Genomic DNA, 18,368 nt, shown 5'->3' on the forward strand with positions numbered 1-18,368 from the left:
CTACATACTGGCGTACACCAACGGTGGCAAATATAGTGATCTCTATTCAAAAAAAATCATTATCATATTTAAGAAATTGTTCTGAAATCAGGTTTCGTTCAGATATAATTTAAAAAAATAAATGTTTATCCTTTAACAGCAAAAATACACAAAATTATCATCACCTTTTTCCATTTTCATCAAAATAATATAATATCCTTTCCTAGCAGTCAAGTTTATGTACATTTTTTCCTATTTAGTTGACCCAAACTGTATGCTTATGCGTACGTATGTGTGTGAATCCTGAAAGTGGAAAAGAGATGGCAATGACCGAAGTGCGAAACGCGCAAAGCTTCCGAATCGAAATGTAACGGTAACGTTTTAGCCGGGGAAAATGGTGCGAGAGAAAAGAGGAGAGAGAACTGCTTCAGTTGTTGCTGTTGCAGCACATGTTGCTGTTGTTGTTGTTGCTCCTTTTACGTCGCTTGTTGCTGTAAAGTTGCTGAAAATTTTGGTGTTGTCATGGCTTCTTTGTTAGATATGGACGCTTGGTCAAAGTTTTGAAGTTATTTTTATTATTTTAGCTTAATTTTAAATATAAGATTTTCATGTCTTTAACTATTTATGTGTGTATATTTCCTTGCACATCTAAAGTGTTGGATAATAAGGAGTTTACGGCTTAAAGTTTAAACTAAAAATGGCAAATATAGTTAATTAATTTATTTCCAATTCTTATAAAACAAAACCATACACTTAGCTCTAATTCTTTGGCTCTTAACTTTGGTGTTGCAGCTCCTGATGTTGCTTTCGTTGTCACTGTTACTGGCCTTGTAGATACATATGCTACTGTTATTTGTGCTGTTGTCATTACTTCTGCTGTTAATGATGTTGCTGGCACTACTCCTGGGAATGTTTCAATGTTGCTGCTTCCCTCTCTGTGAGGATAACTGTTGCTGTTGCTGTACTTTTACAGACCGATGTTGCCGTGACAGATGTTGCTGCTGCTGCCCGTGAGTGTCGATGTGTCTGGCCGTTGTTCTGGCGCCTGTGCCTCCATTCCATTTTGGCCTCCAGTTCAGAAGCAGTCCGAGTCTCAGTTTTGGTTTCAGTTTCAGTTTCGCTGCGGAGTTGGTCTCGTGCACACGCGCTTTTCCTGGAAAAACCTCCGACTGACGATTAACGACGACGACGACTACGCCGCCGCCGCCGTTCGCTGGGAAAGCTGGGAAATATGCTACACACATTTCTGAAATTTTTTTTGTGGCCGTTACCTTAGTCGGTCAGTGAGTCAGTCAGTGAGCTTGTGCGTTTTTCCTGCATTTTTTGTTGTCTTTTTTTTGCTTGTCGGCCGAGCGAAATGGCGGCTCCGGCGGCTGCCGAATTATTTATAAAGGATAGCAACTAGTACGTCAGCGAGGGCAAGAGGGGCGGACAGGCGGAGAGGACGAAGAAAGTGAGTAAAGCGTGGAAAAGGAGGAGAAAGAGGCTGCCACAGGCGACACTTTGCTCTCTGACAGCGTCGCTGCCAGCGTCAGACACTCGGCATACGCAAAACAAATACAAATTTTTTCGAAAAACATTTTACGCGCGCGTGTGTGAAAAGCAACAGAGGGGCAGCAGCAGCAGAACAGGGGACGACGCAACGGAGAGGACAAGAGGACGAGAGAACGAGAGAACGAGGAGGAAAGGAAAAGCTTTGGGCAATCTCCGCAAGCCCAAAACACACGCCCACGCACACCAGCACGCCAGCACACGGCATACGCACACAGCGACAGCCACAGAATGGTGCAAACCAATGCAGGTAATAAAAGTGATCACCCCAAAGCACCAAACCCCACCATACCCTCTCTTCTCCCACCCTAAAAGCAAGCCAAAAAAAAACTTATATCTCAATTTTGCTGGCTCCATCTTGTTTGTTATGCTAGGGTGTTCCTTTATTCAATGCAACAAATTTATTTCCTTTTGCTATAAACTTTACACCTTTTTTTTTAGATTTTCCTTTTTTTAACCCACTTTTATAACTGATTAGATTACAAATTGAAGCCTTTGAACAAATAAAAAAATATTGTCTTCCGCTCAACTTTGGCAAACAACGATGTCGATTGAATTTCAGTGTATAAGAAAAAGCAATATTGTTTATAAATATTTACAATGACGCGCTAGTTTAGCGCCATTAAGAAGGAAATGTTTGTTTTAATATAAAATGAGAAAACATCACATTGCGTATACGTGATTATATTACGTATACGTAATAAGAATACACTAAACCATCGTTATAAACAAAAGGTACTTGTGAAAATAATAATACAAATAATAAAGCAAAGGGAAATACTACCGATTTTATGTACATGTCAAAATTATAATAAATGTAAACTCAAATACCGCTTTTAAGTTTTAGTTTCCTTATAAAATATACTTAATTTTAGCATAAAAATTTTAAATCAATACTTATATCTTTTTTGCTGCAAATTCAAAACAAACACCAACGACACACCCTAACGAAAACAGGTGCACGCGTGTGTGAGCCAGATAATGTCAGGATTCGGGCTGCATTGCCATTTCATATTTTATATTTTCCCCAAGAATTTCGTGACTCTGCACACTCGTTGCGGCTAAAGCGTTGAAAGCCCCATGCAAATACATATAGTACATCCTCGTATTTTATTCAGGTGTTTGGTCAGGTGCCCGCCCGGGCAATTTTCCCTCAGCAATCGTCCGAGTGTTTCTGTGTCTGTGTCTGCGCTGCATTTCCCGGTAATCCCTGGCAATCAATGCAGCACAACTCCTTTATCCGCAAGGCACAGCCAAGGACACGAGTGTAAGGCATTTTAATCAGGCTCTCCGTTCTTTGCACAATTTATCTGTGGACTTGTTTGTATGCGTTTGGGATGAGCCCCGCTTACAGTAGGGGAAATAAAAGTGCGGCTGGCAAAGGGGTGGTCTTGGTGAAGCCACTGGAAAATCTTGAAAAATTACTTTTTAATATTAAAATCATGGCATTCTAAGGCAGTTAGTCAGTCTAGTTTAGTTTGATTTAGAAGTCTGTATTAATATTTCAAGTGCCTTTATTTCAGTTCCCCGACTGTTGCCTTTATCTTAAGCTATTCCAGTTTTCCAGTTTTCCAGTTTTCCAGTTTATCAGCCATGGGAGGGCCTTGAATCGAAAAATCCAAAAGAGGAAAATACACAGATATTCCCGATCAAAACCACATGAAAATCGCGAAAACTGTTCAGTTTTTCCCCCCCATTTAAGGTATCCTGGCAACAGTATTTTTATTTTTTCTTCGTGTGTCCCCATGTCATATTTCTCCTGGCCAGACAGGCATCCTGCGGGGCGTCCTGCCTACACTCTGTCCCGTTGCAGTGGGGGGTGTGGGGGTTGGGCGCCTGACACTGACTGATGAGCAAGGATGCGGGCATTCTGCTGGCAACGGCGGGCAAGGCGTAAAAGTTTTATGAATGAACCACGATTGGCCGCATCGAACATTGGCGGAATATGGCGGAAACATGGCATGGTTGGCCGTAGTCAAGGCGGGGGCGTTTGTTTATGTTTTATTTGGCGGACACAGCTGATGGCTGCACCCACACACACACACACAAAGACACAGAGCAATGACGTGACTATGATGGCTACGATGATGATGATGGCTATGGGGCTGGCTCTGGTGCGACCATCATCAATTGCTCAATTATGGCATTAGCTAAAAGCCAAGAGCTGTTTGCCTCATGACCGCTGTGAGGTCGAAGCTCGATGAGATTGACTTGGGAAGGATATTTCTCAGAGGGGTGGACCTTAAAATACAAGAAAAAAATAAGAGTTTTTTCAGCTGGCCTAATCCACACCCTGGTAAGGGTCATTACTTCAGTGACCTTTATGCATTTTGCTGTTTGTCTGTGAATCCTTGAACAAAAGAAAGTAATTTGTATATTTATAACTTGGTTAATAACAGCTGAGGCATGTCTTGAGGATTTAAGGATCTCCCACGAGTAGGTTCAAGAGCTGAAAGGTGCCTGCTGCTTATTGGGGTTCAACTTAAAGCACACACGACTGTGCACTTAACGCCCCGTTGACAGTTACAGAGGTCAAATGGTGAGCGATGCATGTGTGACTGTGTGTATGCCTTCGCTTGTATATGTGTGTGTGTGTGTGTGTGGTACGTGTTTGCAAAAGTACTGGCCATAAAGTATTGCATACTTTCCAGGGCTCTCAGGGATATAATGGACTTGGAGGGTTAATATCATTAAATTCACATATTAAATTGGTGTTAATACAAATTTTGGTTAAATATAATATTTATCAAGTTTCAAAAGACTTTAAATCAATGTCTTAAGAGTTTTAATATAACTTACCATAATATCAATACAATAATATATTAAATTTATATACTTAATATAAAATAGCTATAGTATCAGTATTAAGTATACACCTTTATAGGCCCAAATGTATCCCTATATTACAGGATACCCTTCACTTCGTATTTTACGCAATTGTCACGTTCGCACACGTCCCACTGACTGTCGTTCATGACAAAGCCATCAAAGTGCGGGCTTACTGTCAGCAACAGCCAGTCGTTATCCTGACGTGCGTGTGTGTGTGTGTGTGCGAGTCCTGCGTTCTGTCACTGCCATTAATATGAAAAAAAACCCCTCTCTCACTCAGCCAGTGCCTTGCCTAGGCTCCTTCAAAATTAAAAATCCACTGTCTGGTCATCATTAATTTCACGTCCAACCCAACATGTCAGCGTTTGCCCTTCGCTCCACCCCCCTTTTAATCTCTCCATTGTTTAAGGACTCAACTTTCCATTTTGTCCTCTGCAAAATGCCTTCAAAAAGTTGGTCCTCGGCGGTCGGTATCCCAAGTTTGGGAACCCAAATGGGAATATCAAAGGGAAAACGCACACACATTCCCCAAATGTCAATCAAATACTCTGAAAAAAGAAATCGCATTGTTGGCAAGTCTTTGCCAATTGATAGTTGCCCGGACAGATGAAGGCCAACATATCGAAATTTGATTTAAGCCGGGCTCTTAAAGGTTCTGCATCGAATCGAATTTGTAACTGCGAAAAAGGACGCAATCAATTATCCTTTCGAAACGCACAAGAAGGAATATTAAACAAGAATTATTGCATTTGAAATATAATTAGGTTTAAGTTTATATACTAGAAGTTTAATATTATATTGAAAATATCGATGATTTTGTTTGTCGAATAAATAAAAGAATAAAAAATTATCTAGAGAAAAGGTTTAATACAATGTTATATAAAATATATTAAAGATTTTGCTTATCGAATTTTAAAATATAGAAAAACATCGATCGAAATTTGATCTATCAAAATCATATTGATAAACTTATTTATCGAATTATCAAATAATTGATATCGAATTACTGTAAAAACACATTTTTCTTCATTTCGATGAATTTCCCAGTGAAATTTTCCAAATCAGACATTGAGCTGGGTAAAACAGGCACATGCCAAATACGTTTTTCACATATATACTTATGGTGTATGGTGGATTAAGTGCCCGGGAATTAAAGTTTAAAAGGTAAAAACATAAAATATCAGCATTAAAAGCCTTTGCCAGGCAGCTCGATTGAATTAATGTTGTGAATTGTAAATTGAATCAAAAGCTGAAAGGTCTGGTGGTTCTCCAGTGGGACCTCATGAGAGTCATCCCAGGCAGTCAATCAGTCAATCAGTCAGTCAGTCAGTCGTGCCCCCTGACCTTCTCGGAACAACTGCAACGCGATGCAGTGTGCCTTCGAAACGAAACTGTTTGCCAGAGTTAATTAGGCATTCGAGTGACTGTTTGTCCTGCCGCTTGTCCGAGCAGAAATTGCGATTGCGTTTGCGATTGCAGCCTTGCAATTGTGAAATGCAAATTTTCCATTTTCGCTAACCGTTTTCCATAGCCAAGACTTCAGCCGAGATTCCTGCATTTCCTCTGTAAGCTGCTTAAAGGCCCCCCACCGCCAGTTTCCGGGGAAACCCACTGCCCCAGCGCAAAGTTCAAAGGTTAATCGGAGTGGCGAGTGGGGGGGTAGGAGCGAAGCGAGTAAGCACAAGCCTTATGCGAAGCGCATATAATTTTAATTGCAAAAACCAACAAATTGCACTTGCCCACGGCGTGGGTGCGAAATTGTGCGCGAAGCCCCGGCAAACTAAGCTCTGGCGAGAAATTCCATCACTACACTGGCATGGCATCTTTTATTAGGCAGAAACCCGGGAATAAAAAGAATGAGCTTATCCCTGTATATTCCCTGGAAACTAGAATGCATTTTAATGCAATGACTTTGAAGGGTGTCAAGGCGGCAGCTCTCTTGGCAATTTAATAGAGTGTAAAATATATAAGACCTAGTTTTGCTGAGGATTTTAATGAACACCACTGAGATTCTAGTCTATGAAATGGGATAATAATACAAATAGGAATTTAGTAAATATACAAATAAAGTTTAAGAGACAATAGGGTATTTCCTGGACTCGGAAAATGTGGAGCAAGACTTCAGAGAAAGCATTTTATTTTAAGAATATTTTAAAAATATTTAAAAATATTTACAGAATATTTGAAGAACATTTACAAAATTTTTTAGAATATGTAAGGAATAGTTTAGAATATTTTACAATATTTTAGAATACTTTAGAATACTTTAGAATACTTTAGAATATTTTAGAATATTTTAGAATATTTTAGAATATTTTAGAATATTTTAGAATATTTTAGAATATTTTAGAATATTTTAGAATATTTTAGAATATTTTAGAATATTTTAGAATATTTTGGAATATTTTAGAATATTTTAGAATATTTTAGAATATTTTAGAATATTTTAGAATATTTTAGAATATTTTAGAATATTTTAGAATATTTTAGAATATTTTAGAATATTTTAGAATATTTTAGAATATTTTAGAATATTTTAGAATATTTTATAATATTTTAGAATATTTTAAGAATGTTTTAGAATATTTTAGAATATTTTAAGAATGTTTTAAGAATATTTTAAGATTATCCAAAATCCTATCACCAAATCCAATCTTAAAGTTACTTATCAAGGAAGGTCATTGTTAGGTGAGATTATAAATACTAAGAATTTGCTGTGGATTTTCCTATCTTACCAAATCAGGACTCAATATGTCCTAGTACCCTATTCCTACTTATTGTCCCCATTAACTTCTCAATTAACTTCTTCAGTTACTTTTTCCAAAGATCTTACGATATAGAGCCTGGTTATAAGGGGCACTCAGACATTAATTCAAACCAGAATCCTTTCAATTACCAATCCAGGTCGCCGAGGGTTGAGCTTGTTCAAACTTCGATTTCTCATCCCCAATTGAGCAGAACTTTTTTTTCGGTTTGATCTGGAGAAAACAACCAACATCATCAGCTGGAATACTAACATGTTAATGCAGTTTGCGTGTTGTTCATACACAAACACACACCCCGCAAACCTTATTATGTGTACAATACATTAGACTGTAATTAATGTCGCAGTTTCCACCACTCGCACATACATATATACAGTTTATACATATATACCCGTACTTATTTATTTAGTTATCTGGCCATGCGGGTGTCTCTACATTTTGTGGGAGATAGCGAGCCCCAAAAAACACACAAAACCAAATAAATTGAAAGCCACAATGTCACGAACCAAAAAAAAAAAAAAAAAAAGGGACCACAACAGATGTAGATCTGATAGGATGTCGTTTAATGGGATTTGTACTTCAAGAAAATACGTAGTAGTACATACCTCTGGATAATTATTTAATATAATTTAAATTTTTAAAATTATTATTTTAACTAAAAGAGCAAATCTTTATACCTATATATCAAGTGTGCATTGCAGGATTGTCAAAAAATGGCGATATATAGGTCTCATATAGTTATTTTAACCGAAAATCGACTTATACATACATAAAACTATATTTTAAACGTGCGTGTGGGATAAATCGATATCCTGTTTAATATATCGATTATTATAATCAGCAAAAACAGCAATATTATTCAATAAAAATACATATGTAATTTATTTTTTAATAAAATCGAGATATATCGATATCCTTGTTAATATTTCGAACCATAATAATCAGCAAAAAAAAGGCAATATTATTAAATAAAAAAAGAGTATAATTTATTTTTTGATAAAATCGATAATTTAAGGAAAAATTAGATATTTTTTTATATTTTATATTTTTATATTTTAAATTTCTATTCATCAAAGTTTACAATATTTTCTATATAATATCAGGCATAATATTTTTTTCGATATATTTTTTTTCGATATACTTACATTCTAAAAGCAATGCCTATGCCCTTTTATTTCCTATTTAATTTTTTATTGAAATATCTTCCTTTTTTTCTCAGTGTACAAATCGTATGTGGCCAAAATGTGTGAGTGGCTTTGCGCAGATTCAGAACTTTTTGTCTGTCAGCCTTTGCCTTTTGTCTAATTATGTGTTTATCTTAATTCCATAAAAATACATGTCAGTTTGATAAACTCCATGGACACATGTACATGTACATATATGAAAGTTATATACACCGCTTAAATAATTCGCATATTGAGAACTTCATTTCCCCCAGAGAAAGTAAGTTTCTACTTGAAATAAATGAGATTTCCATTTAAACAGCTTCAAAGTTGTGGGAAAAGATCCATTTAAAGCGCCATAACTTCCTGTAACTACCATAAAAGCTGTGCTGCGGCCATAAAGTCAAATTGAGAGACGAAAGTCCGCATTAAGCCAAGGCCAAGAGCTATATCTGTACCTGTGGCCGGCTCAAAATAAATCTATTGAGCAGCAGGAGAAGGGCAAAGCCAGCCAGCGGACCAGCGAGCAGCAGCTAAGGATTTTGGCCCGATGAAAATAGAAGCATTTTGTTTAAAATGCTGCCTGCCAGCTAGCAATAGCTACATAGAATCACCCAATACCCCCATATATGCCTTGCCGCTCCTCTTAATTAAGGCTCCCTCCCGTTTGGGACGCCCAAAATGGTTCGGTTATTGAGCCTGTTTAAGCCATCAATTGCCATTTGGTGGGCCCAAATGAATTTACGATTACGGACCAGAGAGAACGAGACCAAAAGCTGGCTGGCTTCGTGTGTTTCCTGGACTTGGCAGAAACTGAAATTGATTTCCACAGGAGCGCAATTCACTCTTGATTGTTCTGGCGGATAATTGGTTAAGTTTCTTGTAGAGCTTCGGTGGGTACGATGGAGATTGTGCCTCTTTTTTTATGGTCCCAGGGATTGTAAATAACGAATCTTGTGGTCTGGCTTCCCTCTTAGAGTTGGAACTTTCATTGAGGGGCTTGATTTACTGGGAGGAGGATTCATTTGGATTGATTGATTGCCTTGGCCAGGTGGAAAATTCTTCAATTTATGGTAATTGTTCAGTTAATAGAGTTTGGGTAGAAGAATTCACAAGTTTTAAGGGTTTTGTTGAATATTCTATACTTTTTCTAGAAAAACCAACTCTTGTCTAATTTTCAGGCAATTTTAATAAAACAATGACTCTTCCAACTATTGTAATAGTTAGAATTTAAAGAGAAAATTTCAGAAAGGTGAAAATTGAGGCTTTTATTCATGGAAAAATGAATTTAAGAACGCTTTTCCAACCATGAAAATGAAAATGCTGCAGCTGATGTTGAAAATTTTTTACTGTCGCCGCCGGGAGCCTTGAGGATTTTGTTCTTTTACGGCTGCCTTCCATCCACCTTAAACATATTATGGATATGGTGGTGGCTTGTGTTGACCTACAGTATCTCCCGGTGGGATAATCGCTGGACTTGGACCAGGACCAGGACCAGGGCCAACAGGCCGCAAGGTCATCGTGTAGGTGACTCGCCCAAGCCTTAGTCACCCTTCCTTTACTCCAGTTCTTAGGTGCTTGGTTGTGGTCGCCCTGCTCCTGGTTTTTCCTGATATCCCTGATGCTATTGATGATCCCAAAGGGTTTCAAACTTCATTTCGTGGCCATGGCCAATGTCAAACAGAAGGGGGTGGGAGAGAGTGGTATTCAAGGCACTGAGAGAAAGCATTACCAGTTCTAGGACTTGACTTTAAAGGATTCTTGATTTTATTTAGGAGTTTTTAAGCTGAAAATCCACCTGAAAAAACATATTTTTAAAGCATTTAGTTTTTGGAAAACCTTTTCTCTTTGTGTATGTACTGCTTCAGAGAGAGGCAACAATTATCTGTGTATTTTATATTATTTACTCTCCTTTGGCAGCGTCAACACAGGGGCCAGAAGTAAACAAATAAATAAACAAATCAGCAAAAAGCAAATTGCAAATGGCAAATGGCAATTGCCAGCACAGAGAAGGAAAGCTATAGAGAGGGGAAAACTTTCCGTCATCGCACTTTTCCCCCTCAGCATACATATTTGCATTTCCCGGCTCTCTCGGCTGGCGTCTGTGTCAGCGAAAATGAAGTTATTAAAAGTTGGGCCCTGGCCCCAATACCAACTTCCCAACTGGCAACCTCCAGCTGCTGTCATTTAAATGCTAATTACATGCGAATATGTAAAAAGAAAAGAAAAAAAGCAACAAAAAACAAGAGCAAAACTAACAACAAGCTTCAGTTGCGAAATGAAAATGGTGCAACAAAAGAGCAGCAATTAAAACTGGGCGACCTTTCGCCATCCTCCCCCTCCTCGCCCAAGTCCACCCCTGTCGCATCCATTGTCCACCCAGCCACCCCGCCAAGGACACGGCCTGGCGACAACGCGGTCGGCGTTCCAGACACCCAGCACTTTGTTGTCGCCACATCATCCGCAGCCGCAGTCATAGCCACAGCCATCGCCACGCCATCATACACACAATCGTCCATTAGACACTGACAGAAACAAGAAGGAAATAGTATATGAAAATATATATAAAGAAAGGAATTTGCAAGAGAGAGAGAGAGAGAAATGTAATCAATAAACAGGAAATATTTAATTGAAAATTAACAATTTTCCGGAACTTAAATCAAATTTAACTTTGTTAAAAATAATTAAAATAATTGCTTAAGCTACTGCCAGACTTCATCAAAAGACTATTTAAGCTATTATTTCTGTAAAAAAAGAAACAATGGATAATATGATTTATTTTATAAATAAATACATATAAAAATAAAAAAAATTATATATATAAATTGCAAAATTATAAGCCATTTATAAATTAATTTAAATGATTTTCCAAACTTAGAAACTTAACTACTGCCACACTAAATCAAAGAATTAGTTAATGAAACGGGCACACTGGAGAGGAATCAAAATAGAACGCGATAAAACATGCTTAAATTTAATATAAAATAATATTTAATATTTAATATTTATTTATAAAACTTTGAAATGACTACTATTTTATTGCCGTGCACGAAAAGCAAGCCAGGAGAAGGCATAATGAACTCGCCACAGTCGGGGACATGGCCATCAAGCTGCCAGTGGGAAGTGCTGCTGGGGAAACCCTAAAACCAATATCCAATACCAAAATCGATTTAATAGCGAATAGATTACTTTTTTCTTTACGATCACTAATGACAAGGAAATAGATTAGTTTTTTTTCTTTAAAAGCTTAAGTTTTTTTTTTAGTTAAAAAAAAAGACTAAAATATTGAGTAAAAGTATATGAGTAGTATGTGAGTATTAACTCTCCAATAAAGTAAATATTATAAATTAATATATTGATTTACCTATGTATATTATTATCTAGCTGTATCTAGAACTTAAAAATCTTCCTTAATACTTCAAAATACGTGCTGTTAATTTGAAAAATATTTTTTATAATAAATAAACTATTATCTCATTTATGGGTATTTTGTGTTTCCAAAACAAAAACCATTTAAGCACTTTCCCATTTAGAATCCTTCATCGGAGCCTTGAAAGGCTATCCATCCATCCATCCATCCTTTGTTTGACATCTCTAAGATCATATTTTATGCTTATTTATGGCATTGCACTGGCCAGCTTTATGGTCTGACCATTGGATTTGCCATTCGATCTGCATATATCCACTGCAGCGGAGTCCTTGAACCTGCTGCCCGCCAACTGACCACCAACCATTCATCCATCATTGTTCCACGGAACAGTAACAGTAATTGTATCTGTATCTGTATCTGCATCTCTATCCTACACTTGTATCTGTATCTGTAGTGGCTGCCTGTATCTGGATGTGACCACCCTTAGGCCCCTGTCCGTTAGCTGTCGCGCTAAATGGAAAACAATTAATGGAAATGAAATTATACGTGGCCGGAAGCCATCATGAATTTTGAGTGCAAATGCCATTAGCATTTCAGCCAGGGGGAAGCGGAGCTAGGAGGGGGCTGGGATAGTGTACGTACGAGAAGCGTATGTTTCCCGGGGGCGGCATGTGCTTAGGGGGCTGTCAACACATTTTGAACCTATTAAATTTCCAACTGCACAGGACTCGCACAGGACACTGGCTGGCAATGTGTGGATTTACTAGGCGTTGGCACTGTGATTTCGTTTTAAGACCCAGATGGGGTTTCCATTTTCTTGATTTTTTTGTATATAAGAATTTCATTTCATTTATTTTGTTTTTATTCTAGTGCGACAAGTGATTAGCTTACAGTTATTGCACTAGTCAAGAATATATATATAAAATGTATATAAAATAGGTATATGTTTAAATATACAAAATACAGTTTCCAATGGGGACACTTTTATCCCTATTTAAAAGCTTTTAAAATATTTCAAATATTCCAAAAAAACCTTTATCCACAGATGGCTCCGACTTCAAGGAGCGGCTGATAGCCAGCGTTAAGAAGGAGGTGAAACAGCTAATGGAGGAGGCGGTGACCAAGAAGTATGTGCACGAGGAGAGCAGCTCGGTGACCTCGCTCTGCGGTGCAGTGGAGGCTTGCCTCAGCCAGGGCCTGAGGCGTCGTGCCTTGGGACTGTTCAAGACCTCATCTACGACGGCGCTGCTGCACAAGATTGCCAAGAGCTGTCCAGAGGCGGAGCACATTAGCAAGCTGGTGCAGGAGATCGAGGCCAGTGATCCCAGCAAGCGATCCTCTAGCAGCAGCGACAGCTTCCAGCGTCCACCGATGCTAAAGAAGAGCAGCAGCAACTCCATGTCCGCGGCCGCCTCGACATCATCGGCATCGGCTTCTATCAGTGTCAGTGCCAGCAACTCGAGCATGTCCTTGGCCGGAATGAAGTGAGTGTTGTCCTGGAAGGAGTTCAATCTATATGCTTATGCTCTTCCCCTAGATATTTGTGGATCCGCTTGGCCCTGTACGAGAAGCGACTCACCAAGATCATCGAGTATCTGGTGAGCAATGCCAGCAGCTTTTACGATCGCGACTCCCTGGTGGCCGATCCGGATTATGGCTCAATCCTTAGCTCCCTGCTGGTGGGTCCCTGCGCCCTGGAGTTCACCAGGGCCAAGACAGCCGATCATTATTGGACCGATCCGCATGCCGATGAGCTGGTAGGCCCTTTCCTTCCTCTCCCCCCTCTCGATTGTTAGTAAACTTATCTGCTCCCTCGATCAGGTGCAACGACATCGTATTAGCTCCTGTCGTCGCTCCTCCTCCACCTGCTCCCGGCCGGCCATCATTAACTTCAAGCGCAGCCTGAACACCAGCAGCGATGAGGCCAGCAGTGGCTCCTTCAAGTCAATTGCCTCGGCCAGCGTGGCCAAGGACTATGTGGAGTCGCTGCATCAGAATGCCAAGGCCACGCTGCTCTACGGCAAGAACAATGTACAGGTGCTGCCCAAGGATGTGCTAGAGCCAATGCCCGGCTACCTGAGCCTGCACCAACACATCCAGACGCTGACCATTAAGTGGACGCCCAACCAGCTGATGAACGGCTATGCCGAGGAGGAGGCGGAGGACATTGACAAGGATGCCTTCTGGGCCTATGCCCTCAACATCAATGTGGACGAGATTGTGTATGTCCACTGCCATCAGAGTCGCGGCGAGGACAGTGGCGGCACTGTGATCCTTGTCGGCCAGGATGGCGTCCAGCGTCCGCCAATTCACTTTCCCGAGGGCGGGCACATGCAGCAGTTCCTCAGCTGCCTGGAGACGGGCCTCCTGCCGCACGGCCAGCTGGATCCGCCGCTCTGGTCGCAGCGTGGCATAGGCAAGATGTTCCTCTGGCCCAGGAGCATGCGTCGCCGCATCCTGCCCTCGGTGATGGAGTCCGTGGATGAGACGCCCATCGATTATGTTTTCCGCATTGTCAGCAAGAGTCGGCACGAGGAGTTCGGTGAGTAACGGTTCAAATTGGAGTTTAGCGATGATCTCAAGTGGTTTTTGTGTCCCCCCCCCACAGCTGCCACCCACTCCATACTGGACTTTGTAAGGAGTACTCCGCGACGGGCGCAGCTGAGCAGCTGCTCCACCACCGGCAGCAGCGACTGCAGCAACAAGAGCCTATCCATTGACCAGTTCCCGCTGGAGTCGCCGTTGCTCCTGCAGCAGCAGACGCAGCACCAGCAGCAACAGGCGCTGCTCCAGGCTCAGAGTACCAGCATCGAGATGGTGTGCTCCACAATGCGCCGCCAGATCATCTCCAGAGCCTTCTATGGATGGCTGGCCTACTGCCGGCACCTCTCCACGGTGCGGACGCATCTCTCCGGCCTGGTGCACGGTCGGATTACGCCGGAAAGTGAGTTTTGGGGGAAGAATACTATCTGTGAAGTCCCCCCAGCTAACCCACTTTCTTTCCCAGTGAAAGCCGATGAAGAGGGCCTCACCAAGGAGCGCTGGCAGCTGCTGAATGTGAATGGGGTCCTGGAGAATGCCACCGAGTTCTACCGCCTTGTCTACTTTGGTGGCGTCCAGCCGGAGCTGCGGCAAGAGGTGTGGCCCTACCTCCTCGGCCACTATGCCTTTGGTTCCACGCGCGAGGAGCGCCAGAAGCAGGACGAGACCTGCAAGCACTACTATGAGACCACGATGAGCGAGTGGCTGGCCGTGGACGCCATAGTGCAGCAGCGGGAGAAGGAGAAGACGGCGCGGGCGGTGGCCAAGCTAAGCTCTGGCAGCAACAGCGGCAATGAGCGCACTGTCCGGGCGGCGGACCTTGATGCCGGCGGCGAGCTAGAGAACGAGGTGTTCGAGGACATCTCGGACATATCCGATCCTGGTGACCTCGAGTTTGACGAGCAGCAGCAGCAGCAGCAGCAGGAGGGTGTCAGTGTCAGTGGCATGCATCTAAGTGTGAAGCCCATTCCCAGGGCCATGAAGACCAGCACAGATTCGGGGCATGTGGATGAGGGTGAGAACTTCAACGAGCTGGACGAGGATGATTTGCAGGGGGAGGAGAAGGAGAAAGAGAAGCAGGCCCAGCCGAAGCCGGAGCCTGAGCAGGAGCAGGAACGGGATGAGACAGAGGAGGAGGAGGAACAAAAATTGGAGGATCAACTCAATCCAGAGCCCAGCTGCTCCACTTCCACAGCGTCCTCCTACGAGACAGTGGGTCCCAGTGCCGCCAACCAGACGCGCAGTGTCCTCAGTCCGGAGTACCTAAGTGCCGACGATCTGCAGCTGCCCGAGGATGAGGTGGCAGTGAAGCCGCAGCCTCCGCCTCAACCCCAGCCTCAGGCAGCTGCCGTGATCATCACCAAGGCCTCCGTGGACATCACCAACTGGGAGAGAAGTCCCAAGGCTGGCGGCCAGGGTCAGATGTCGCCCGTGGAGGAGCAGGCCATCAATCTGGACGCCCTGCAACAGCCCAAGTCGACCTGCGCCTCGCCAGCCAGCTCCAATGGCGGTGTCTACAGCGTGAGTGATCTCTAGGCCCTAATCTCTGGTGCAATTTGAATTTCCAGTACCAAATCTTTTGCAGAGCGAGCTTCTTGAGCAGTTTGGCCTAAATCTGCACAGGATTGAGAAGGATGTGCAGAGGTGTGACAGGAACTACTGGTACTTTGCCAACGAGAACCTGGACAAGCTGCGCAACGTGATCTCCACGTACGTGTGGGAGCACCTGGACGTGGGCTACATGCAGGGCATGTGCGACCTGGTGGCTCCGCTCCTGGTCATCTTCGACGACGAGTCGCTCAGCTACAGCTGCTTCTGCAAGCTCATGGAGCGGATGATCGAGAACTTCCCCAGCGGAGGAGCCATGGACATGCACTTTGCCAACATGAGGTTGGACTTTGTAAACTATTATTAAGCTCTGATAATTAATATGCATTATATAGATCCCTCATCCAAATCCTTGACTCGGAGATGTACGACCTGATGGACTCCAATGGGGACTACACGCACTTCTACTTTTGCTACCGCTGGTTCCTGCTGGACTTCAAGCGTGAGCTGGTCTACGACGACGTCTTCGCCACCTGGGAGGTGATCTGGGCGGCCAAGCACATAGCCTCCGGTCACTTTGTCCTCTTTCTGGCACTGGCCCTCCTGGAGACCTATCGCGACATCATACTCTCGAACAGCATGGACTTTACCGATGTCATCAAGTTCTTTAATGGTAAGAAATCAGGCAGTTGCCTTTGAATATAGTTTATAAGGATGTATCGGTTATGGATTATATATCTTTTTTTAATTTTTAAGGGGTTTAGACTGTTTTATCATAATAATTACTTGTTAAAATATTTTAAACATTTTTAAATACATTTTAAAAACTTTAAAATAGATTTAAATACAATTAAAAAACTTGTAAATTCATTTTAAAATATTTAAATACATTTATATATAATTTTGTCTATTGACAGAAATGGCTGAACGTCACAATGCCCAGGCAGTGCTCCAGTTGGCCCGAAGTCTGGTCCTCCAGCTGCAGATGATCATTGAGAACAAGTAATGGAAAGGATGCCAAAGTATTCCACAAGCAAAGGCAATATAAATGAATAAGATGCATAACGCCAGACAATTTTTGGCACTCTCTCAAAATGCTGCTTAAAAGAAGCAGGAGAGAGAGATCTTATTTATTTTACTTGCCTTTGCCACAACCAACCAACTATATAGAGAGTTATTCTAGAATCTAGATCGTAGTTCAGTCAAATTTCGTTTGCCAAAAAGAGGAAGAAAACAAGATTAACAAGCAAACAATAAATAATTGTAGGAATTGTTTGCCTTTTGTCGATCGATGTCTTCGTTATAAAATATTTACACGCAACTAGATGTACTTATATTTGATGGACCCTGAACCCTAACTCCAATTGTAACTGTAAACCTAATCCTAATTCTAATGGCAACTGTATTTGTATGTCTACGTAAGATCTTCCTGAACTCTTCACGCATATCCCCAAATGAGAAATGAAAAAATAATGTGTAAACGCAAAACAGGGGCTGAAAATGCAAAAGACTCTGAACCAAAGGAATGAAAACTTATACTAAATGGAAAGTAAACCCTTAACAAATGTATAGAAATATATATATATGTCTCTGTTATTCACACTTTTTGCACACTCAAATTGATTTATTTTTTTTTTTTTAGATGTAGTTTATCCCAGAAATATTAATTAACAAATACATATATTATATTATATAGAGAGAGACTCAGATAAGTGCAATGTAATTATCACGTTAAATCAAAGGCAAATCAAGTTATCAGCATACTGTAAATTGTAAGAAATATATACATATATCTATCTTGCGTTATCACATTATATATACATATATATATATATATTAACTAAGGAAACTAAGATTCCAATCTGAAACTAAAACTCTGTACCAGCGAAAGAAATTCAATTGTGTGTAACAATCAAGTCAACAATAAGTCGAGTCAAGTATCCCTGAATTGCCACCTATATACATATATAAATATATATACAAGCGATCTTGAGTGTCTATTATCCTCAGTCTCGGTTCCACTTTCATTTGATTGCATCTTATTTTTTATATGAATATATCCAAGTTTATATTTACAAAAGAGTACGTACATATGTATATTCCTCTATATCTCTCTCCCCCGTGTGATCTCTCTATCTCTACACCGAGTATAAATGTTGTGGACTATCTTTATACCTTAACTCTTTGTAAATGTACCTTTCGCGGACAAGCCCTATTCCGCCTTCACTCTATCTCAATTACAAGGTATATATCTACATATATATATATATATATATATACACCAGCATGAATACCAACCGAAATATATATGTATAGTATAAATGTATACAAGTACAAAGGCAGCGGTGGATTGTTAAAAAAAAATGGAATCAATAAATAACACATATACGATATATAAACAAAGCCCAGGAACTGAAGTTTTAATTATAATATTATTCAACGCACGATATATCCGGAGAACGGAACCATCAGCTGATCGCTTTGGAAGCGCCCGCTCTACAGGTAAACAATATAGCCTTATCTATGGATCGATACGATAAGGCGACCTTCCTCTAAGGTTCTATTCCCGGCCCACTTGTGGTTGCCAATGGCCCAAAAACAGATTGATAATACGCCATATGG

The 18,368-nt window shown here is 41.0% G+C and overlaps 1 protein-coding gene across 1 annotated transcript; it reads left to right on the top strand.

The window, feature by feature from the left end:
- The first annotated feature begins 1,107 nt into the window (after positions 1-1,107).
- On the top strand, positions 1,108-18,114 carry tbc (trabuco). The gene is made up of 9 exons (XM_017174826.3): positions 1,108-1,780; positions 12,703-13,141; positions 13,195-13,414; positions 13,479-14,199; positions 14,266-14,601; positions 14,665-15,719; positions 15,784-16,088; positions 16,142-16,419; positions 16,664-18,114. Exons 1-9 carry the CDS (start codon positions 1,762-1,764, stop codon positions 16,750-16,752), a joined length of 3,462 nt encoding a protein of 1,153 aa, XP_017030315.1. The 5' UTR covers positions 1,108-1,761; the 3' UTR covers positions 16,753-18,114.
- The last annotated feature ends 254 nt before the right edge of the window (positions 18,115-18,368 follow it).

The sequence above is a fragment of the Drosophila kikkawai genome, chromosome X (assembly GCF_030179895.1).
Source record: "Drosophila kikkawai strain 14028-0561.14 chromosome X, DkikHiC1v2, whole genome shotgun sequence".
Taxonomy (NCBI): domain Eukaryota; kingdom Metazoa; phylum Arthropoda; class Insecta; order Diptera; family Drosophilidae; genus Drosophila; species Drosophila kikkawai.

Coding starts and splice junctions, on each gene's coding strand:
- tbc (XM_017174826.3), top strand. Junction 13,142..13,194: donor ATGTCCTTGGCCGGAATGAA/GTGAGTGTTGTC, acceptor CTCTTCCCCTAG/ATATTTGTGGATCCGCTTGG. Junction 16,420..16,663: donor TGTCATCAAGTTCTTTAATG/GTAAGAAATCAG, acceptor GTCTATTGACAG/AAATGGCTGAACGTCACAAT.